Source organism: Mobula birostris, chromosome 7, assembly GCF_030028105.1.
Source record: "Mobula birostris isolate sMobBir1 chromosome 7, sMobBir1.hap1, whole genome shotgun sequence".
NCBI classification, from domain to species: Eukaryota; Metazoa; Chordata; class Chondrichthyes; order Myliobatiformes; family Myliobatidae; genus Mobula; species Mobula birostris.
In genome coordinates this window covers 6,591,159-6,615,883 of record NC_092376.1, presented here as the reverse complement: position 1 = coordinate 6,615,883, position 24,725 = coordinate 6,591,159, and the positions used below count along the sequence as shown (strand labels likewise).

Below are 24,725 nucleotides of genomic sequence, written 5' to 3'. Positions count from 1 at the left end.
TGTCGTAGTATTCCAGAACAAGTTTGTTGCGGCTTTGCATGTTAACATTGAGCACATTTAAGTGCTCTGTTATACCTGCCAAAAATGCAAGATCATGAAGCCAGTCTGGGTCATCCAACTCTGCCACTGGCTTCCCTTTCTCGTTCATGAATAGTCCAATTTCCACACGTAATTGAAAAAAACATTTGAGCACAACCCCTCTGCTCAACCAGCGGACTTCAGTGTGGTAAGGTAGGCCGTGCCCAATATTACTTTCAGACAAAAGAGTGTCACATTGCCAATAAAATTGGCTCTAATAAAATTAACCGTTTTGATTACTACATCCATGACATTGTCCATTTTCAGGCTCCTGCTACATAACGCCTCTTGGTGTACAATACAATGAAAATTCCAGAATTCCTGCTCCGGATTCTCTGTCTGAACTTTCTCTCTGAGTTTCACAACAACACTTGCCTTTTCCCCGACCGTGGATGGTGCGCCATCTGTTGCCACGCTTACACCACGACTCCAGTCAACCCCCAGTCTGTCCAAGGCCTCGACGAGGCTGGAGAAAACGTCGTTCGTAGTTATGGTGTTTCTCATGGGCACCATCTCCACAAACTCCTCGGTGATGGTCAAAGATGCATCAACACCACGAATAAATATTTCCAATTGAGCTACACCAGTCACGTCGGTGCTCTCATCAATTGCAGTAGAGAAGGCAATAAATGACTTCACTTTGTCTTTTAGTTGAATGTTCAAATCTCCCGATTCTCTCTGCCACAGTATTTCTTGACAAGCTGATATTACCAAAAGCCTGTCTCTTCTCAGGGCACACCAGCTCAGCCGCCGTCAGCATGCATGCTTTGATGAATTCCCTCTGAGTATGGCTTCGACGCAGCAGCTATTTTGTTGGCAATAATATAGCGGCCTTGACAGCTCCATCATGAGTCTCTCGACTTTTGGTGAACACTGATTGCTGTTTTTTCAGAGCTGCTTCAAGCTCGTTCACCTTTTGCGTTCTGAGTCGTCCTGCGTACTTGTCATATTTTTCTCTGTGTGACGTCTCATAGTGCCATTTGATATTGTATTCTTTCGCCACAGCCACTTGTTGTGAGCATATCGGACAGACAGGTTTGCCATTGACCTCACAGAAGAAAAAACGATCTTTCCAATATTGTTGAATATCCCACCTTCGAAGTTAACTTTTCTTTTCTTGGAAAGCATTTTGAACCACAGCAGCAAACAGTCTCAGCCTTGCTACAGGTGTTACTTACCTGAGTACTCTGTGTGTTTATACTGTGTGTCATGATGTAAGTGGGGCCCTAGTGGTCTTCAGTGCAGGGTGGTAGGTGCTCATGCACAGCGGGTGGTTAACTGTCGCCTATTGTTTTCCAAGTACACACAACAAGCTGCCGGCGCAGCCAGCAGCACAGACAGCAGTGGGAGAGAGAGCGGCTGCCGTACAGATACATAATAAATGGTCGGGAATATACTTTTTTCCCCCCAAATCATCCCGTGAACCAGATTGGACCCTTTCGCGGGCCAGTAGTTTGACACCCCTGTCCTAAATAGAGGAAAGTTCCCATCCACAGATGCGCTGGGCTGTCCGCACACCTCTCTGCAGTGCCCTGTGATTGAGGAAAGTACAGTTCCCATACCAGGCGGTGAAACAGCCAGTCAGGATACTTTCGATATTGCCCCTGCAGAAAGTCCTGAGAATTTGGGGACTCATGCTGAACTTCTTCAGCTGTCTGAGGTGAAAGAGGCACTGTTGTGCTTTTTCTCACCATATAGCTAGAATGTACAGTCCAGGTAAGATCCTCGGTGATGTGTATATCGAGGAACTTGAAACTACTCACCCTCTCAGCTAGTCCCATTGATGTCCAACTTACCATACCCAAGGCCTGTTCAAGAGTCTGTTAACAGTGGGACAGAAGCTACCCCTGAGCCTGCTGGAATGTGCTTTTCTATCTTCTGCCTAATGGGTGGTGGGGGGGGTAATTTCTTGTGGTCTCGGGCAGTGCAGGTGCCGTACCCAGCCACAATGGACCCAAACAGGATGCTTCCTATAGATATTATCTATATTTAAGGAAATTCAGTACATCACGAAAAATTCTTCCGAATTTCTACAGATGTACAGTGGGAAGCATTCTGACTGGCTGCATCACTGTCTGGTATGGAGGCTCCAATGACAGGAATGCAAAGGGTTGCTGACCCAGCAAGCTCCATCATAATGAACGATGCCTGTGCGTGACTTTGTTTAATGCAGGGATGCACGCGCAGCCACCACGTGGTCCTTGACAGATCCAGATCAGAGACCAGTGGCACGGAGTTCAAAACAAATGGGCACCTTCACTGTTGCAGCCTTCCTCCGCCTTCACAGCCATTGTGATGTGTCATCATCTTCTGCCAGCTCCACCACTGAGGTCCTGATTGGATCGTTCTTTGTCTGGAACCTCCCCCTTGACCATAGCGACATGGGTGACCCTACCAGGAGCTGAACTCCAGACCACATCACTGTCAGGACCTCAGGAACTCACCACGACAAGGTGACCATCCATTGTTAGGGTGTATTCTAGAGTTATGGAATATAGCAATTATTAATTTTAAAAGCAATCAGTCTTCAGATCTGAATATGGATTGTAGATTGAACTTAAAATGCAACTCAGAACAATAGTGTTCTTGGAGTTCCACTGTGGGGCTGATTTCAGACAAAGAAACGTTCCATTTGACCGCAGATGCCTGCATTTGCATGAATGCAGCCCACAGTGAGTGGGGATTAACATTCATTTTGGGTGCCTGGAGTGTTAGTGCGAAGATGGAAGTGTTTGAAAATTATATGTAATTCAAAGGAAGCACTGCAGACACACTGTAACTACACAATTGTCCTGCTGTTACCTTTGATCCTGAGCAAATAAAGATGTCATGTAATACTGGGTCAGGCAAGTCTCTTCTTCCAAGTGTGTCTCCAGTATGATGCCTGCTTGGCTGGTGAATAAAGACTTCTATATCCACCAGCTTCAGTGTCTGCCAGTGACTTCAATCACAGTCACAACACCATCATCAAGGACATCTGCAAGAGGTGGTGCTCCAAGAAGGAAGCATTGTCATTAAAAACCCCCCGCCATTTAGGACATGCCGTCTTCTCATTACTACTATCGGGGGGAGGTACAGTCGTTTGAAGACACACACACTCAATGAACTGCTTCCCTCTGTCATCAGATTTCTGTACAGTCTATGAACCCATGAGCACTATCTTGCTATTCCTTTATTGCACTATTTATTTTTTGTAATTTATAATAATTATGTATTTCACTGTATATGGTTATAGCCAGGGGAAGGTAGTGGAGAAAAGCTCCCACTATCTATTAAATACCCCCAATGGTGTGCGCCCAACGAAGGCCAGCTCCTGCCCTTCGTGAGTGGCTTTGCTATTAAGCCCAGCGGAACAGTTTTTACTGTCAGGAGGAAGGACAAAAGTAGGACAAAGTTGCTTCAGGCAGATGGGGTTCATCGGCACTGATTGGCAGCTGACCTAGGAGAAGGAAAACTCTGATCTCAAACCTCCGCTGACTTACGGCTGTATCCACTCACAGGGAAGGCTTTGGGAGTAAACCCTGAGGGAAAATCCGGAGCTGGAGTCCCTAAGGCAGTACAACATTGAGTTCAACGTTGACCGGCAGCTCCTGCGATGCTGCTGGTGCCACACCGTATTGGTTGCTGCTGTTCCTTTCAGTTCATCAGCAGCGTGGAGAGGGGGAGCCTGTTGCATGGGCAACAGCTTGCTCTCCATGTTGTACAGCCCAGGCTTGCAGATCACTTAAGACAGCTGGAACGCAATACCGATGGTTGACCCCGACAAACGGAGGACTTCACCTCAACGGTACATTTCCCACAAAACAACAAATTTTACAACGTACATCAGTAATGAGAAATTGGTTTGATTCTAAGATTCAAAAGATTGCAAAGCTATAGAAAGGTCTGAGCACACAGACAAGAATTGAAGAGCATACTTTACAGCAGAGTAGTCCCTTTGGACCAGGAAGTTGTGCCGACCTTTTAACCTACTCCAAGATCAAACTAACCCTTCCCTCCTACATAACCCTCTAATTCTTCTATCATCCATGTGCTTCTTAAATGTCCCTAATGTATCTGCCTCTACCACTCTCTGTGTTAAGAACTCACCTCTGACATTCCCTCCATACTTTCCTCCAATCACCAGAAAATTATACCGCCGGTATTAGCCGTTTCTGCCCTGGAAGAAGTCTCTGCTGTCGATTCAATCTATGCCTCTGATCACCTCTCATCCTCCTTTGCCGCAAAGAGAAGAGCTACGAGGCAAACAGTGCTGTGCGAAAATCCTAGGCATATATCCAGCATATATAGCTGGGGAGCGTCAGACTCCTGCACAGAACTGTCGTAATTTTACATATTGCACTGCACTGCTGCCGCAAAAAAATTATGACATTTCATGATAAATCTGATTCTGATATGGGTCTCTCTGGTGGACTGAGTGTGGGGAAGGTGGCAGGGAGAGGGGAATCATGGTTGGGAAAAGGGAGAGGGGAGGCAGCGGGAAGCACCAGAGAGACATTCTGTAATGATCAATAAACCAATTGCTTGGAATCAAATAACCTTGCCTGATGTCTCAGAGCTGGGTGTGTCTGTACCCATGCCATCACCCCAGCCCCAGCAACCCCCCCAATCCCTGGCACTCCTTTGCCACCTGTCCCACGTCCTTCCCACAGCACTCCACCCTTGCCATTCCCAACATCTTTTGCTTCCACCTGATTTACAAACTCGCTCTCTGCTCCACGTTGACAAGTACAGTACGGTGCAAAAGTCTTAGGCACCCTAGCTAATATGTGCCCAGGACTTTTGCACAGTACTGTAGAAGCAGAAATAGGCCATTCAGCCCATCAAGTGTTCCGCCATTCTATCACGGCTGATTTTTTTTTATTCCTCTCAACCCCATTCTCCTGTCCTTTGCCTTACTATGCAAGAAGCTATTGACCTTCACTCTAAATACACCCAATGGCTTGGTCTCCACAGCTGACTATGAGAATAAATTCCACAATTCACCAAGAGGAGAAATTCCTCCATAACTCTGTTCCAAGTGGACACCCCTCTATTCTGAGGCTGTCCCCTCTGGTCCTTGACTCTTCCACCACAGGAAACATCCTCTCCATGTCCACTCTACCTAGGCCATTTAATATTCTGTAGATTTCAGTGAGATCTCCCTTAAAAATAGGACTTGGCCATTTGTCCCATCACATTGCTTCTAACCAGTCTACTACTTCTCAAAGCTCAGCCCAGTGTTTTGTGCATCATGGAACAGCACACCCTTGTCCAGATGAGGACTTCAGCCTCTCTTTTGAGCACTTGGACCCCATCCCAACAATCGGTAAATAAATAAGCTCTTTGCTTTACATCTACCAAATACCTTTAATTAACACCCACTGGTTATCAAACTCTCTGCTAAGTAAAACAGTTACACCCTATTCAGTCTCTTTAGTAGACCTTCCATTGGTCGGGGTGGAACACAGATATCAGCTTCCTGAGAAAACTAAAGAAATTTGGCCTGTCCCCTAAAACCCTCACTAATTTTTATAGATGCACCGTAGAAAGCATTCATCTAGGATGCATCACAACCTGGTACGGAAGTTGTCCTGACCAAGACCAGAAGAAGCTGCAGAAGATCGTGAACACAGCCCAGCACATCACACAAACCAATCTTCCATCCTTGGACTCACTTTACACCGCACACTGTCGGAACAGTGCTGCCAGGAAAATCAAGGACACGACCCACCCAGCCAACACACTTTTCGTCCCTCTTCCCTCCGGGAGAAGGTTCAGGAGCTTGAAGACTCGTATGGCCAGATTTGGGAACAGCTTCTTTCCAACTGTGATAAGACTGCTGAACGGATCCTGACCCAGATCTGGGCCGTACCCTCCAAATAAACGGACCTGCATCTCAGTTTTTTTGCGCTATCTTACTTTCCATTTTTCTATTTTTTATTTATGATTTATAATTTAAATTTTTAATATTTACTATCGATTTGTAATCCAGGGAGCAGGAAGCACAGAATCAAATATCACTATGATGATTGTACGTTCTAGTATCAATTGTTTGGTGACAAAGTATAAAGTAGCTGTCTACGAAGGCCAGGGCAGTTTGATATGGAGAGCAAGCTGTTGCCCAGGTAGCAGAATCAAAGCCGGTTTCTTATTACTAACATATACAGTGAAATGAGGGTTGTGGTTCTGTGGAATGCTCTGCCTCAGAAGGCAGTGGAGGCCAATTCTCTGGATTCTTTCAAAAAAGAGTTAGATAGAGCTCTTAAAGATAGTGGAGTGATGGGATATGGGGAGAAGGCAGGAAAAGGGTACTGATTGTGGATGATCAGCCATGATCACAGTGAATGGTGGTGCTGGCTCGAAGGGCTGAATGGCCTACTCCTGCACCTATTGTCTATTGCTGCTTTGTGGCAAATGTACAGTTTAGGCGAGGCTCTTCATTTGTCATGACTGACCATGGATGTCGCAATTGACCACAGCTGCCTACATGATACACTAGTCCGGGCAGTATGATATGGAGAGCAAGCTGTTGCCCACATCTCCCCTTCCATATAGCTAATAAATCCAAAGGAACGGCAGAGGCTGATACAGTTTAGCACCTGAGTCGTCGCAGGAGATGCAGTCAGTGTTGAACTCAGCATAGGACTGCCTTAGGACTCCAACTCCAGATTCTTCCCTCTGGGTTTACTCCCGAAGCCCTCACCATGAGTGGGTACAGCCGCGAGTCAGCGGAGGTTTGGGATCAGCGTTTTCCTTCTCCCAGATGAACCTCCAGCCAGGAATGGGCAGCCCCATCTGCCCGAAGCAGCTGGTTTAAAGGCACCAGTAACCCACCTTTGCCCTTTCTCCCTTCACACACTAAGGCAGCTTCTCCAGATCTCTCATAATATTAAACAAGGATATTAACAGTGAAAAACAGGCCTGTAAAAGGTTACAATTAAGGTCCAAGGTAAATTTATTATTAAAGTACACGTATGTCACCATATCCTCCAAGGGGACCACAACCTTGTCATGGTTTGGAGGCCTGCGTGTCTCAAACACCCGGAGAGCGATGTTGGCTGGAGTCTGGGCTTTGTGCTTTGGCTCTTGGTAGAGTACCCCATGCCAAACAGGTGTAATGCTCAGCTATATTGACTCGTATAGGTCTAGGGGAAATCCCGCCCGGCACCTGTCTGAACACCTCCAGCTGGGTCGGTTGCTGCACCACTGCCACTCGAATCAATCCCCAACATCAATCATCAGCCAGCACACACAGTACGTTTTACCAAGTACACTTTATAGATATTACTGTCTATGAAATTAATATAAGTTCGATACAGAAAAGGAAGTAATGGGAAAAAAAGAAGGCGCCAGACTTATCAAAGTCCAAGTTCTTCGTGCACAACCGTCGGAGCTCAATAAATTCCTGATGACCACCCGGATCCTGTCGATTCACGGCTCGGGACCACCCAGAACGATCGACTGGAGCCTTTTCGCACGTCCGCCGTCCTCCCCGCCTCTCCTCCGACTCCCCGCCACAACCCCATCCGCCGTCCTCCCCGTCTCTCCTCCGCCTCCCTGCCAAAACCCCGTCCACAGTCATATGAGACAGCATTATCACCCAAAAAAAACGATAACATGACCACCCATTGGCTAATAGCACCCTGCTGTCTGTATTAACCCAAGCAAATGTCTAGCTAGAGACTTTCTCAGCATTTAGCATAACAAAGAAGCCATTTAAAATTTAACATACAAAAAAAAGAGACCCTGTACACAGGTCAAAGGGTAGAGGCCAGACTAAGAGTGGTCCACTGGTCTCCCAGGATCGGGCGTTTGGCTCACAGCCAGCACCCCTGACTGGTCAAACAAAACTGTTACCAGAGCAGCAATGAAGATTCCTTCAATGAGGAAACACACGCAGTCATGGGGAGAACGTACAAACTCCTGAAGAACAACAGCGGAATTGAAACTGGGCTGCTGGTACTGACCGCTCGGCTACCTTGCCACCCGGTACTATCTTCCAAGGAAAAACTATAAGCATTTCAACCACTTCCTCTGGCAACTCGTTCCATAAACAGAGCAGCCTTTGGATGAAAAGGCTACCTCTCAAGCTTCTCCCCTCTCACCTTAAACCTACCCACTCTAGTCCTTGATTTCCACGACCCTGGGAAAAGTCTGAGAGTATTCACCCGGTCTATGCCCCTCCTGATTTTTATAATAAGGACACTCCTCATTTTCGTACACTCCAAAGAAAAAGTTCCATCTTGTCTAATCTCTCTCAATAACTCAGTCCCTCGAGCCCTGGCATCATTGTGAATATTAGGTGCCGTGTTGCCTGACGTAGGCGATTATGGTCTTTCCATTACCATGATGGTTCTTGGCAAGCTTTTCTACGGAAGTGGTTTGCCATTGCCTTCTCCTGGGCAGTCTCTTTACAAGATGGGTGACCCCAGCCATTATCAATACTCTTCAGAGATTGTCTGCCTGGTGTCAGTGGTCACATAACCAGGACTTGTGATCTGCACCGGCTGCTCATACGACCATCCACCACCTGCTCCCATGGCTTCATGTAGCACCTTACCCAAGGGTGACCTGCAGGCTAGTGGGGGGAAGAAACAGCTTACACCTCCTTTGGTAGAGACATATCTCCACCCTGCCACCCATCAAGCCCTGGAAACATTCTCATTCATCTCCTTTGTATCATTTCCAGCCTAATGTCATCTTTCCTATAGCAAAGTGATTAAGACTGAACATGATATTCCAAACGCAGCCTCACCAATGTCTTGTACAGTGCAACAGGCTGAACGTTTAATGACCTGGTACGGCAACTGCTCTGCCCGTGATCGCAAGAAACTGCAGTGTTGTGTATACATCAGCACATCACAGAGACCGGCTTCCCATCCAAGGACTATCTACACTTCTCCCTGCCTCAGGAAAACAGACAACACAATCAAAGACTCCATCCACCCCAGACGTTTTCGCTTCAACCCTCTCTCATCACTGAGAAGATACAAAAGCCTGAAAGCACATACTACGCTCAAGAACAGCTTCTCTCCCACTGTTATAAGACCTCTTGTACAATAAGATGGACTCTTGGCCTTACAATCTATCTCACACTTTACCACTTATCTGCACTGCACTTTTTTGGTAACGTTTACACTTTATATGCATTGTTTTTGCTTAACCATGTTCTACCTCAATGCAACATGCAAAGATCTGACCTGTATGAACAGCATGAAAGACGAGCTTTACTCTGTATCTCGGCATATGTGACAATAATAAACTCGTTCCACTTTCAACACACAAACTATTTACAAGCATACTAAAACGTCACCTATTCCTTCTCCGAACCGTTACCCCAATAGATTATGGCGTTATTGGGGCAGATACCAAAAGTTTGGTCAAACAGTATGCAAGACAAGCTTTCCACATGTGACGATAATAAACTGATACCAATAAACAGCATCCCAATACCTAGACTCTCCCTGTTCAAAGTTAATTTATATCATATTAATTGCATATATGTCACCATATACAACACCGTGATTCGATTCCTTGCGGGCATTCACAGTAGATACATGAAACACAATAGAATCAATGAAAGCATTGTTTCACCAGCCCCAGAGGGGTGGGGAAAGCCCTTAGGCCGCTTATCCAGACCCTGGAGCTAGAAAACTGATGGTTCAGACACAGAGCCAGAATACCCTGGAGTTGGGCAAGACTGGGCCCGGCATCACACTGCGAGCCGGGGGACGCGGGGTCTGGTCTGAGCCCCGGGAGCTGTGTGAGTGGGGGTTCGCAACTCGGGCCCGGCGTCCATGCGTGGGCTGAGCCCGAGGGCCGGAGTTCCCGCCGCGGCGCACCTACCTGCACCACTTTAGTGAACTCCTCGTACACCCGCTTCTTCAAGTGCGCCGCCATAGTCGCGGCGAAACGCGCGACTCGAAACCTCGCCGGCTTCCGTCGCGGCCGGTTCGCCGTGACGTCAGTGGGTGGGTGACGTCATCACCTGGACCTGCCGGCCGTTCGCACCTTCTGTCCAACCTCGGAGTCATAGTCATAGTCATACTTTATTGATCCAGGGGGAATTGGTTTTCGTTACAGTTGCACCATAAGTAATTAAATAGTAATAAAACCATAAATAGTTAAATAGTAATATGTAAATTATGCCAGGAAATAAGTCCAGGACCAGCCTATTGGCTCAGGGTGTCTGACCCTCCAAGGGAGGAGTTGTAAAGTTTGATGGCCACAGGCAGGAATGACTTCTTATGACGCTCTGTCTTGCATCTCGGTGGAATGAGTCTCTGGCTGAATGTACTCCTGTGCCCAACCAGTACATTATGTAGTGGATGGGAGACATTGTCCAAGATGGCATGCAACTTGGACAGCATCCTCTTTTCAGACACCACCGTCAGAGAGTCCAGTTCCATCCCCACAACATCACTGGCCTTACGAATGAGTTTGTTGATTCTGTTGGTGTCTGCCACCCTCAGCCTGCTGCCCCAGCACACAACAGCAAACATGATAGCACTGGCCACCACAAACTCGTAGAACATCCTCAGCATCGTCTGGCAGATGTTAAAGGACCTCAGTCTCCTCAGGAAATAGAGACAGCTCTGACCCTTCTTGTAGACAGTCTCAGTGTTCTTTGACCAGTCCAGTTTATTGTCAATTTGTATCCCCAGGTATTTATAATCCTCCACCATGTCCACACTGACCCCCTGGATGGAAACAGGGGTCACCGGTACCTTAGCTGTCCTCAGGTCTACCACCAGCTCCTTAGTCTTTTTCACATTAAGCTGCAGATAATTCTGCTCACACCATGTGACAAAGTTTCCCACCGTAGCCCTGTACTCAGCCTCATCTCCCTTGCTGATGCATCCAACTATGGCAGAGTCATGAGAAAACTTCTGAAGATGACAAGACTCTGTGCAGTAGTTGAAGTCCGAGGTGTAAATGGTGAAGAGAAAGGGAGACAAGACAGTCCCCTGTGGAGCCACAGTGCTGCTGAGTTTGCAACTTTCTGCCATTTATTCCAATTCTGTGCAGTGGAGCCTCCATACCAGATGTGATGCAACCGGTGGAAATGCTCTTTACAGTACATGTGTAGAAATTTGCTAGAGCCTTTGGTGACATAACAGATCTCCTCAAAAGTCCTAATAAAATATAGCTGCTGTTGTGCCTTCTTTGTAATTGCATCAGTATGTTGAGCCCAGGACAGATGCTGACACCCAAGAACTTGAAACTGATCTCCCCTTCCATTGCTGATCCCTGGATGAGGACTGGTGTGCATTCCCTTGAACACGCTGCTCGCCGTGGGACATCTGTAGAAATTTGCTAGAGTCTTTCACTCATGTGGTGTGGGAATCAGAAGCTGAGGCAGCACTTAACTGCCCATCTGAGTTGCCCTTGAGAGGGCAGAATATTGAACAGAGAATACAGAGAAGATTCACTAGAATGATTCCGGGAATGAGAGGGTTAACATATGAGGAACGTTTGTCTGCTCTTGGACTATATTCCTTGGAGTTTAGAAGAATGAGGGGAGACCTCATAGAAACATTTCGAATGTTAAAAGGCATGGACAGAGTGGATGTGGCAAAGTTGTTTCCCATGATGGGGGAGTCTAGTACGAGAGGGCATGACTTCAGGATTGAAGGGCGCCCTTTCAGAACAGAGATGCGAAGAAATTTTTTTAGTCAGAGGGTGGTGAATCTATGGAATTTGTTGCCACGGGCAGCAGTGGAGGCCAAGTCATTGGGCGTATTTAAGGCAGAGATTGATAGGTGTCTGAGTAGCCAGGGCATCAAAGGTTATGGTGAGAAGGCGGGGCAGTGGGACTAAATAGGATAAAATGGATCAGCTCATGATAAAATGGCGGAGCAGACTCGATGGGCTGAATGGCCTACTTCTGCTCCTTTGTCTTATGGTCTTATGGTCTTATTACAGCAGAGAATGATCTTTCGGCCCACAATGTTGTGCCAACCTTTTAACCTACTCCAAGATCAATCTGACCCTTCCCTCCTACGTAACCCTCCATTTTTCTATCATCCATGTGCCTATCTAAGTGCTTTTTTTAAAATTTCAAAATATACTTTATTCAATATTAAAATTATATACAATAAACCATTCAATGACACTCAATCCTTAACATACGTTTCCCTTGTGATCTCTACATATCCATACTTTTGGCCATCCACGTGCTTCTTAAATGTCCCTATTGTATCTGCCTCTATCACCACCCAAGGAACTTACTCCAACAGCCCCACTATTCTTTCAACCAATCACCTCAAAGTTATGCCATTTCCACTCTGGGGAAAAGACTCTAGCTGTCCACCCTATCTATGCATCTTATTCTGACTTCTGCGCTCTTCCTTTCCAGTCCTGACGAAGAGTTTCAGCCTGAAACGTTGACTATTTATTCCCCTCCATAGACACTGCCTGAGCTGCTGAGTTCCTCCAGCATTATGTGTGTGTTGCTCAAGATTTCCAGTATCTGACTGATTGTTGTCCTTTGTATCCAATGACTACAGAATCAATCAAATCAATCATCAAAAAAAAATCAAAAGACGTGTCCAGTAAAGTTTTTAAAGTGGAAAAGCTGTTGCACTGGGTAGTTCCTCTCTCTCGACCTTGGAAGTCCGGTTCTGGTGGTGCGAGAAATCGCCGCAAACTGGGGTCTTTCTTGGTGGTAGGGGATGACCATGGACTTCTTCCATGTCTCATCATGCCCTTCGCCCTCCACAAAGCGTTGTAGAACAGCCTCCTGGCCGTTGGATCTCACGGTAGATCTCATCCTCCCAGTCTGCCAGAGCTGATTTCACATGCTAGGACAGGCAAGTCCCTATCTCACTGGTATGAGGCGCATGGGCTACCGTCACCTTCTTTAGCCCACCTGTCAGAGTGGTGTACTGGGCTGCTGTCACATGCAAACAGCTACTTGGAGCCACAGGTGACAGCTGAGTGTCCAGTGGGGACCGAAGGTGAGTGAGCTGCCCCAGAGTGGATACAACAAGCCCCCTCACCAGGGGTGTTACCCCTCCACGGACATCCTATACACCCCTGAGTGGTTGTTCGAAGATTTCCAGCATCTACAGAATAGAAAAGATGAGAACTATAAAACTACAAAGGTGATTAATAATAATAATCAAAGTTAAACTGACTACTGCTGGTAATAAGGTAATAATTATCATCTTAATAATGAGGGTCATGTGACACTATCGCTTCACTGGGTGTCTCATGATACTATTTCTCTTCAGCTATTGGTCACCTGGAATCCCGAACCATGATTCACCTGACCAGTTCATTCACACTTCCATGTTGCCTCCTCTGTAGCCAAGTTGACTCGGATGGGAAAATCTAGTTTGCCTTGTTTCATTTATTTATTTATGTTTGTTATTTTTAGTTCGGCGTCTTTGACTAGCAAAGAATGACAGCTATGTAGAGCAGCTAGGAGGGAGTCAGAGGCTGAAGAACGTGTTGTAGGAGTAACCAGCTCTGAGGTTCAGTGACATAAAAGAGATTACTGGTATTAGGTTTAACTTTATTTGACACAAGTACATTGAAGTTATACGGTGAAATACCTTGTTTTGCATCAATGACTATCACAGTCCCAGGTTGTGCTGGGGCAGCCCACAGGTGTCACAGTGCCAACAAAGCATGCACACAACTCACTAATCCTTTGGAATGTGGGAGGAAACCAGAGCACCCGGAGGAAACCCACACGGTTTTGGAGAGATCGTACAGAGCGCGGTGTGAATCAAAACCTGATCTTATACCTAGCACGCTGTAAATGCCGCCTGGACAATGGGCCAAGAAAGCTGTTGATAAGGAGCCAAATAAAAAGATGAATGAAAGAAAGATTAGCATTATTTGTAATGTGCACATCGGAACAGTAAAGCGTGTTGTTGGTGTCGACAACCGATACAGTCCGGGGATATGCTGTGGACAGCCCGCAAGCTGTTGCTGCTACTGTGTGGTCCAGAATCTCCAGAGGGGAAGGCCCCAAGTCCTCGGCTTTGCTTGTTGCTCGGCAGCCGGGGCGGGGTCGAAGCGCTCAGCAGAGGATGGTGCTCGGTGCTCGGTGTTGAAGAGCTGGTCGGAGGCTCGATGTTTTCGGATGGACTCAGAGTCGGCTGTGGTCGGGTGCTGCATCGGCAAGTTTGCGGCGCTGGAAGCTCATGGCAGGGAGAGTTTCTCCTTTCTACCATCTGCGTGAGATGTTGGGGCTATCGGGATTTTGAGACTTTTTTTTTACAGTGCCCATGGTCTGTTCTTTATCAAATTATGGTATTGCTTTGCACTGTTGTAACTATATGTTATAATTATGTGGTTTTTGTCAGTTTTAGTCTTGGTCTGTCCTGTGTTTCTGTGATATCATTCTGGAGGAACATTGTATCATTTCTTAGTGCATGCATTTCTAAATGACAATAAACGAGGACTGAGTGTCCTCATAATCTAAAAAAAAGGGAAGTACAGGAACATCAGGACTAGGACGGCCAGACTGGGAAACAGTTTCTTCCCTCAGGCTGAGAGACTAATGAATACCCTGTCACCGCCAAGGTCTTGTCACCAGGACAGTGAGCTGGTAACTGTTTTCTATTTACCAGTTCTGCACACTACATGCATTTTGAATTATATTTTATTAATTTATTTATGGTAATATTTTGTTTTATGTGCTGTGTGCGATACATGTTTTGTGGGTGTGCAGCGGTCCAGAGGAACAGTATTTCACTTGGTTGTGTATATGCACAGTCAGATGACAGCAAACTTCAGCTTGAACTTGTGTGTCCAGCCCCGGAGCTCGACAAAGTTTCACAGCACAGTTTTGGAACTTTTATTATTCCCTCTCCAGCCACAGTGCAAACAAAGCAGGGAGTAACAGTTCATGAACACAAACAATCGTTTGTGAAAAGCAAATGTGTTTGCTCTCCTGTGATCAGAGTTCAAATTGTAAGGAGTTTCCAGACCAAGCAGGGACTGGAACAGATTAGAGAGCTGCGGGGGAGAGGGGCGCAAGTTTTGTGTTAACCCCGAAAATGCTGGGGATATTCATGAGGTCAGGCAGCATGTGTGGGGAGAGGAAGAGTTAACAGTTCAGGGTTTCACCAGCACTGGAAAGTGAGCAGTGGCACTGTGGTACAGCCAGTAGAAATGATGCCTCACAGTGCTGGAAACCTGGGTTCAATTCCTGCCTCCATTTTTCTGTGTGTAGAGTTTACGTGTTCTCCCAGTGAGCACAGGAGCTTTATTTATTTACATAGAAATACAGCGGAATAAGCCTTTACGGCCCATCCAGCAGCCCACTGATTTAACCCCAGCCTAATCACACGACCATTTACAATCACCAATTAAGTTACTAAGCAGTACGTCTTTGTGGGAGGAAATCAGAGCATCAGTAAAGACCTGTGCACGGACAGGAAGAAAAAAAGATTTATTTTACTATCGCTGTTCTTTACTGCGAGTGAGGGGGTTGGGGACTGTTATTGTTGCTATTTATTTCCTGCAGTGGAGGGGGGCTTTGAGGATCTGGGGATCTGTGAGTTTTGTTTCTTTCTTTCTTGAGCCATGGGGTGGTGGGGGTTGAGTTGATGTCTTTTCCTTCATGAACACCCATGGTTTTTCTGTACTTAGTGACTACCTGGAGAAGACAAATATTAGGGTTGCATTGCACACGCATACTTTGTACGAGCATACTTTGAACCTTTGCTGTAAATTGCTCCCCAGTCTATAGGTGAATGGTAGAGTCTCAGGGCAAAGGCAAGCATTCTGACTGGTTCCCTCACGGCCTGGTATAGAGGCTGCAGACAGTTGTAGACCCACCCAGCCCCATCAGGGACACAACCCTCCCCACCACCGAGGACATCTTCAAGAGCTGGTGTCTCAAGAAGGCAGCAATCATCATGAAGGATCCAATCTTGGGACATGTCCTCTTTGATTTTTCATTTAGAGATCAGGCCTTTCTGGCCCAATTACACCCAATTAATTTTTTAACCCGTATTTGTTTTGAGTGTAGGAGGAAACAGGAGCACCCGTAGGAAACCCACACAGACATCGGGAGAACGTACAAACTCCTTACAGATGTTGGCGGGAATTTCACTTAGGTGACAGGCGCTGTACACTGCTCGTTACAATAAAACCACAAGATATAGGAGAAAGGTTAGTCCATTCATTTATTCATTTCAGTGAGTCCGCTCTGCCATTCCATCACTGTTGATTCATTATCCCTCCCAACCCTATTTTGCGGCCTTCTCCCCATAACCTTTGACACCCTTACTAATCAAGAACTCGTCAACCTCCTCTTTAAAATTACCCAGTGACTTGGCCCCCACAGCTGTCTGTGGCAATGAATTCCACAGATTCACCACCCTCTGCTGAAAGAAATTCCTCCTCATCTCTGTTCTGAAGGGACATCCCTCTATTCTGGTCCTGGATTCTCCCACTATTAGAAACATCCTCTCCACATCCACTCTATCTAGGCTTTTCAATATTCAATAGGTTTCAATGAGATCCACCCTCATTCTTCTAAGCTCCAGAGCCATCAAACACTCAACATAGATCAACCATTTCAGTCCCGGGATCATTCTCATGAACTTCCTCTGGATCCTGTCCAATGCCAGCACATCCTTTCTTAGATAAGGGGCCCAAAACTGCTGACCAATGCCTTATAAAGACTCAGCATTACATCCTATTGTATTCCAGTCCTCTCAAAATAGGTGCTAACATTGCAGTTGCCTACCTTACAGCACATAGAGTAGTACAGCACAGAAACAAGCCCTTTGGCCCATCTAGTCCATGCCAAAACCATTCATACTGCCTACTTCCATCAACCTGCACTGGGTCCATAGCCCTTCCATACTCCTACTATCCATGTACCCAACCAAACTTCTCTGAAATGTTGAAATCGAGCTTGCATGCACCTCTTGTGCTGGCAGCTCATTCCACACTCTCGCAAACCTCTGAGTGAAGATGTTTCCCCTCATGTTCCCCTTAAACTTTTCATCTTTCAACCTTAATAGTCATAGTCATAGTCATACTTTATTGATCCCAGGGGAAATTGGTTTTCATTACAGTTGCACCATAAATAATTAAATAGTAATAAAACCATAAATAGTTAAATAGTAATATGTAAATTATGCCAGGAAATAAGTCCAGGACCAGCCTATTGGCTCAGGGTGTCTGACCCTCCAAGGGAGGAGTTGTAAAGTTTGATGGCCACAGGCAGGAATGACTTCCTATGATGCTCTGTGTTGCATCTCGGTGGAATGAGAGGCTTAACCCATGACCTCTGGTTGTAGCCCCACCCAACCTCAGTGGAAAAAGCCTGCTTGCATCTACTCTATCTATACCCGTATACCTTGATCAAATCTCCTCTCAATCTTCTACATTCAAAAGAATAGTCCTAATCTATTCAATAACTCAGGTCCTCCAGACCCGGCAACATCCTTGTAAATTTTCTCTGCACTCTTTCAACCTTGCTTACATCTTTCCTGTAGGTAAGTGACTAAAACTGCACACAATACTCCAAATTAGGCCTCACCAATGTCTTATACAACTTCAGCATAACATCTCATGTACTCAGTACATTGATTTATGAAAGCCAATGTGTCAAAAGATTTCTTTATGTCCCTACCTGTGACGCCACTTTCAATGAATTCCTGGATCTATTTGGTCTACCCCACTTCCCAGTGCCCTGCCATTCACTGTGTAAGACCTACCCTGGTTGGTCCTACTGAAATGCAAAAACCTTGCACTTGTCTACATTAAATTTCATCTGCCATTTTTCAGCCCATTGTTCCAGCTGATGCAGACCCCTCTGCAAGCAATGTTAACCTTCCTCACTGTCCACTCAATCCCCATTCTTTGTGTCACCACAGATTAGGTGATCCAGTTAATCATTCAAATCATTGACGTAGATGACAAACAACAAAGGATCCAGCACTGAACCCTGCGGCACACCACTACTCACAGGCCTCCAGTCAAAGAAGCAACCCTTTCCTTCCATTTTCTGGCTTCTCCCACAAAGCCAATGTCTCATCCAATTTACTACCTCGTCCTGACTGCCGAGTGACTGAACCTGCTTGACCAGTCTCCCATGCTGGGCCTTATCAAACGTCATGTAGATGCTGAGGATGTTCTACGAGTCTGTGGTGGCCAGTGCGATCATGTTTGCTGTTGTGTGCTGGGGCAGGAGGCTGAGGGTAGCAGACACCAACAGAATCAACAAACTCATCCGTAAGGCCAGTGATGTTGTGGGGATGGAACTGGACTCTCTGACGGTGGTGTCTGAAAAGAGGATGCTGTCCAAGTTGCATGCCATCTTGGACAATGTCTCCCATCCACTACATAATGGACTGGTTGGGCACAGGAATACATTCAGCCAGAGACTCATTCCACCAAGATGCAACACAGAGTGTCATAGGAGGTCATTCCTGCCTGTGGCCATCAAATTTTACAACTCCTCCCTTGGAGGGTCAGACACCCTGAGTCAATAGGCTGGTCCTGGACTTATTTCTTGGCATAATTTACATATTACTATTTAACTATTTATGGTTTCATTACTTTTTAATTATTTATGGTGCAACTGTAACAAAAACCAATTTTCCCCAGGATTAATAAAGTATGACTATGACTATCCACTGTCTTGCTGTCATTCATTTTCCTAGTAGCTTCCTTGAAAAATTCTATAAGATTGGTTAGGCATGACCTACCACACATGAAACTATGCTGTCTATCCTTAATCAGTCCATGTCTATCCAAATACTTATACATCCAGTCCCCTAGAATAGCTTCCAGTAACTTTCCCACAATTGATGTTAGGCTCACCACCCCATAATTTTCTGGATTGTGTTCAGAGCCTTAAATAGAACCTTATGTTTAGGTCCTTAAGAGAATGCGAAAGTATAAGAAACCTGCACATTACGGGAATGGGAATAATAAGGCACCATTGTAGCATTCCAGTTATTGTGATGTTATCACTTTTCTGGGCATTGGAGTTTGGTGTTCAATTCCAGTGCTGTCCGCAAGGAATTTGTATGTTTTTCTTGTGACCATATGGGTTTCCTCCGGGTGCTCCGGTCTCCTCCCGCGTTCCGAAGACGTACTGGTTAGTAAGTGAATGGGTCATGGCAAATTGTCCTGTGATTTGGCTAGGAATAAATCAGTGGGTTGCTGGGCAGTGTGGCTTATTGTGTGCTGTATCGCTAAATAAAAAAAACTTAATTCGCCTCAACACTGAACTGATTCCACAACCTACAGACTCACTTTCAAGAATTCATGTTCTCAGTCTTATTTTATTTGCTCAATTTGTCTTCTTTTACACATTGGTTGTTTGTTAGTCTTTATTTATGTATAGTTTTTCATAAATTCAGTAATATTTCTTTATTGTCCTGTAAATGCCCACAAGAAAATGAATCTCAGCAACATGGCGACGTAGATGTACTTTGATAATATATTTACTTTGAATTGGAGGAAATCTGTTCAAGATGGAGCTGCGCTACATGAGAACGACCCCCGCTGTGTCGCTGAGAACAAGCAGCAGCTGTGAAAGGAGAGACTGAACAACCAAAAGACCCAACTACTGACCACAGTCACCACTTACTCTGCACCAGAATATGTGGGTCCCAGACTGGCCTCTCCAGCACCTGGGGACCCACCAAGAGACACCCCATGAGGAGATGCCAGACCCAGCCTGAGTGATCGTACAGCTTTGGTTTCGCTAGAACATGGTCTGCGTCACTAGTTTCTGTAACGCAAAACGTAGAAGGTTGAGGGGGGACTTGATAGAGGTATTTAAAATTATGATAGGGATAGATAGAGTTGACATGGATAGGCTTTTTCCATTGAGAGTTGGGGAGATTCAAACAAGGGGACATGAGTTGAGAGTTAAAGGGCAAAAGTTTAGGGGTAACATGAGGGGGAACTTCTTCACTCAGAGAGTGGTAGCTGTGTGGAATGAGCTTCCAGCAGAAGTGGTTGAGACAGGTTCGATGTTGTTGTTTAAAGTTAAACTGGACAGCTATATGGACAGGAAAGGAATGGAGGGTTATGGGCTGAGTGCAGGTCGGTGGGACTAGGTGAGAGTAAGAGTTCGGCACGGACTAGAAGGGCCCAGATGGCCTGTTTCCATGCTGTAATTGTTATATGGTTATACATGGTTAAAATATATGGTTATATATGGTCAACAGCACGTGCATCAAGAAATGTGAGTTCAAAAAAAATTGTATTATTTATTAAATTCTTTCCATGTAATTTCTGTGAGAATGAATTTTATTATACATCTCAGATTTTTGGGTAGCAATTCACAAATTCTGTAAGGGCAATCATCGGTAATATGGGGGTCGCCTGTAAGTGCTATGTTTCAACACGAGCACAAACTCCAAAGAGTTGAAGGTAGAAGAAAGTACATCAGTGACAGCCAAAATAATCTTTTTTTCTGTTAATTATTGTTAAAACTAGACTTATTTATTAAACCGAGTCTGATAGAGTATCGGTGAACTACAGCAGACAGAATTCATGACCGAAATGACAAAGTCTGTGATGGAAATTGTATTGTTGCTTCTTCTAATGTTACTGTAGAAGTGCAAAGGAAACTTTCCCTATTGCCGAGGCTTTTGGAGAAGAAGTTTACCAGGATACCGCCTGGATTAGAAGGCATGAGTTATAACAAGTGATTGGACAAACTTGGGTTGTTTTCTCTGGAGTGCTGGACTGAGGGGAGATCTGATAGAGGTTCCTAAGATTATGAGAAGCATAGTTAGATTAGACAGACATTATCTTTTACCCAGGGTTGAGATGAATAATACCAGAGGGCATGCATTTAAGGTGAAAGGAGATATGAGCAGCAAGCTTTTTTTTAACCCAGAGAGTGGTGGGTGCCTGGAATGAGCTGTCTGGGGTGGTGGTGGATGCAGAAACGTTTGGGACTTTTAAGAGACATTTAGATGGACACATGAATGTGAGGAAAATGGAAGGATATGGACATTGTGTAGGCAGAAGAGATTAGTTTAGTTGGACATTTGATTACTAATTTAATAGGTTTGGCACAACATTGAGGGCTGAAGGGCCTGTTTCTGTGCTGTACTGGTCGATGTTCCAATTGAGTAGCAAGAAGCATTCTGTACATTTCTCAATGGGACTAAGCAATTGTGCTGAATTGCTTCAATCATAACCGCAATCAGATGTTTAATGATGGTGGGGCGCACAAAAGAAACTTCACTCCATTTGGGGACGGGTGAAGGGCGTCTGGTACTTAGGGTCAAAGGTTAACCTACCTACTGGTTCCAGCAAGCAGAAAAATTGAGCCATTTTTGTAATCTGATCACGCTGTACTAGAATCAGCCCATGGAAAGTGGCAAATCAAATTCACCTTTATTTATTGATTGATTGATTGATTGAGATAAAGTGTGGAACTGTCCCTTCGAGCCCTCGATTAACCATAGCCTAATCGCGGGACAATTTTCACAATGTCCAATTAACCTATTAACCATTATGTCCTTTGGAATGTGGGAGGAACCTGGAGCATGTGGAGAAAGCCCATGCCTTCCATGGGGAGGACATACAGACTCCTTACCGTTGACGCTGAACTTGAACTCTGATGCCCCAACCTGTAATAACGCCATGCTAACCGCTACGCGACTATAGCACCTTTTCTCATTCCTGCCATCAGGAAGGAGGTACAAGAGCCTGAAGACCCACGCTCAGTGATTTAGGAACAATCTCTTGCCCTCTGCCAGCAGATTTCTGAATGGTCTATGAATGCAACCCCGCTATTTTGCTCTCTTTTTGCACGACTTATTTACTGTTTTTAAATATTTCTCAATTGTAGTTCCCTGAATTAATTATCTTCATTAAGTTCCATTAAGATATCTGAAGACCTGCCCTGAGCCAACATATTGATGCAATAATAAAGAAGGCACAACAGTGGCTATGTTTCATGAGGAGTTTGAGGAGATTTGGTATGTCACCAAGACTCCAGCAAATTTCTACAGATGTACCATGGAGAGCATTCTAACTGGTTGCATCACCATTTGGCACGGAGGGGCCCCTGCACAGGATCAGAAAAAGCTGTGGAAAATTGAAAACTCAGCCAGCTCCATCATGGACACCAGCCTCCCACCATCGAGGACATGTTCAAACGACAATGCCTCATGATGGTGGCACCCATCATTAAGGACCCCCAACACCCAGGACATGCCCTCTTCTCATTGCTGCCATCAGGGAGGAGGTACAGGAGCCTGAAGATGCACACTCAATGTTTTAGGAACAGATTCTTCCCCTCCACCATCAGTTTTCTGAATGGACAATGAACCAAATCATGAACACTACATTGTTGTTTATTTTCTAGTAAATTTGATGTCTTTTCACCACACTGCTGCCACAAAGCAACACACTTCATATAAGTCAGTGATAAGAAACTCAGTTCTAATTCTGATTCTTCAAAAGTGGGTGAATCACCTATTATCAACACCTATGATGCCCACCAATTGATTATCCATTGTTAGTTTCCCACAGTTCCATATGGAGACCAGTGTTTGTTTATTTAGAGATACTACGTGGATCAGGCACTTCTGGCCCAACGAGCCGCACGACGCAGTAACCCACCTATTTAACCCGAGCCTAATCACAGGACAATTGACAATGACCAATTACCCTACTAAGCGGTATGTCTTTGGAATGTGGGAGGAAACCAGGGCACTTGGAGGACATACAAACTTCTAGAGGCTGATTTATACTTCTGCGTCAAATGGACGCCATCGCCTATGCAAGTGGCCTACGCACGTTGTGAGCATTTATACTTGTGCGTTGGTGTGTCCGCATCGCTCTGCAATTTGGGCACGTCACACATGCGCACACACCTGCCCGTGCAAGGCTTCATGGTCATGGTAGTCTTTCTCGGGGTAAACAAGTTTAAAGCGAGCGTCTTTGTTCATAAAAGTGAAATGTATCCTCCATAATTTCGGAGGTCTGGAAAGCTTTATGGAAAGCATTGCAGCCAGAGTTCCTTCCCTGCCCTTCAGTCGCCCAATGGGAAGCTATTGCAGCGTAGGAGGAAATGCGATGCTACCAAGAGGACCAATCACAGTTGTTGTGGTCTGCATTGCTGCGACGCGTAGTTATAATTTGGGAGAGGTGCCCGTCAGGCTACGGCGTAGGGAGCCGCGTAGGCTCTGCGTAGGGTTCGCGGCTATGCCGTACCTACGGCATCGATTTGACGCAGAAGTATAAGTCAGCCTTTACACACAGCATCAGAATTGAACTTCAATAGGGTCATGTTAAATGCTACGGTACTGTGGCACCCCAATGGGATCACTTAGGTGTGAAGTGAGTCCAGGCATTGTACAGTTCTGGTCACCAAACTGCAGAATATCATAGCAGTACCAATGTGTGGAAGAGATTCACCAGGATGTTACCTGGAATGGAGGGCTGTACTTTTAAGGAGAGATTGGATAGGGTGTGTTTGTTCTCAGCGGACTGCAGGAGGCTGAGGGGTGACCTTAGAGATGTTTATAAAACTATGAAGATTGGAGCCTCTGTCCCAGGGCAGGAGAATCTACAACTAGGCGGCACGGTAGCATAGCGGTTAGTGCAAGTCATTATTGTGCCAGCTGTATGATTGGGGTTCCATTCCTGCCACGGTCTGTATGGAGTTTGTTTGTTCTCCCTGTGAGCATGTGGGATTCCTATGGGTTCGTGGTATCTCCCCACACTCCAAAGACATTTGTGCTTGCGTTACTGAGTTGTGAGCATGCGAGGTTGGCATTGGAATCATGGCCACACATGGGCTGCCCCCAGAACACCCCTGGACTGTGTTAGACGTTGATACAAAACGATGCAATTCACTGTATCTTTCGATACACTTGTGACAAATAAAGCTAATCTTTATCGTTTTCCAGACAGAAGAACATTCTGAAAACATTTTCCTTTGAAAACTTATTAATGGGATCAGAGACATTTACCAAGCAAGAGTGGCATTATGGAGAGAACAAGTCTTTCTTTTTTTGCCCTCTGCCTTCTTTGTATGAAGATGCTTGATTAGAATCCACTTTAAAATCTTTCCAAAAGAAACCAAGCTGCTGCCTGGATGAGGAGAGGATATGCAAGCTACGACTTTTCTCTTTGGATCAAAGGAGGATGAGAGGTGACTTGAGAGAAGATAAGAGACACAGATGGAGCAGACAGCTAGAGACTTTTTTTCTAGTTCAGCAGTGTCTAACAGAAGGGGACATAATTTTAAGGTGATGGGAGGAGTGTATGGAGGGGGGGAATGTCAGAGGTAAGTTTTTTTACACAGAGAATGGTGAATGCACAGAAAGCACTACGGGGGGTGGTGATAGAGGTAGACATGTTAGGGACGTTTAAGAAACTCTTAGATTGGCACATGGGTGAAAGAAAAATGGAGGGCCCTGTGGGAAAGATTAAAGATTTAAAAAATTAGCTTTATTTGTCAAATCTACATTGAAACAACAAAATGTGCAGTGGAATGTGTCGTTTGAGTCAAACCAAATCAGAGAGGATTGTGCTCGGCAGCCCGCAAGTGTCGCCACGCTTCTGGCACCAACCTTACTAACCCTAACCTGTATGTCTTTGGAAAGTGGGAGGAAACCCGAGCTCCAGGAGGAAATCTGTGTGGTCACGTGGAGAGTGTACAAACTGCTCACAGGCAGCAATGGGAACTGAACTCCAAACAG

At 45.5% G+C, this 24,725-nt stretch overlaps 2 protein-coding genes across 2 annotated transcripts in view; both read right to left on the bottom strand.

Moving 5' to 3' along the window:
- ints4 (integrator complex subunit 4) overlaps positions 1-10,069 on the bottom strand; it is a 100,753-nt gene extending 90,684 nt beyond the window's left edge. The window contains exon 1 of the mRNA XM_072262554.1: positions 9,907-10,069. Within this exon, the coding sequence (XP_072118655.1) occupies positions 9,907-9,960 (54 nt within the window). The 5' untranslated portion in view covers positions 9,961-10,069. The remainder of the gene's footprint in view (positions 1-9,906) is intronic.
- A 1,716-nt stretch (positions 10,070-11,785) lies between these two features.
- Positions 11,786-24,725, bottom strand: part of LOC140200635 (BTB/POZ domain-containing protein KCTD14-like) — a 32,450-nt gene continuing 19,510 nt past the window's right edge. Inside the window, exon 3 of the mRNA XM_072264207.1 lies at positions 11,786-13,127. The gene's annotated coding sequence lies outside the window, so the exon portion shown is untranslated. The remainder of the gene's footprint in view (positions 13,128-24,725) is intronic.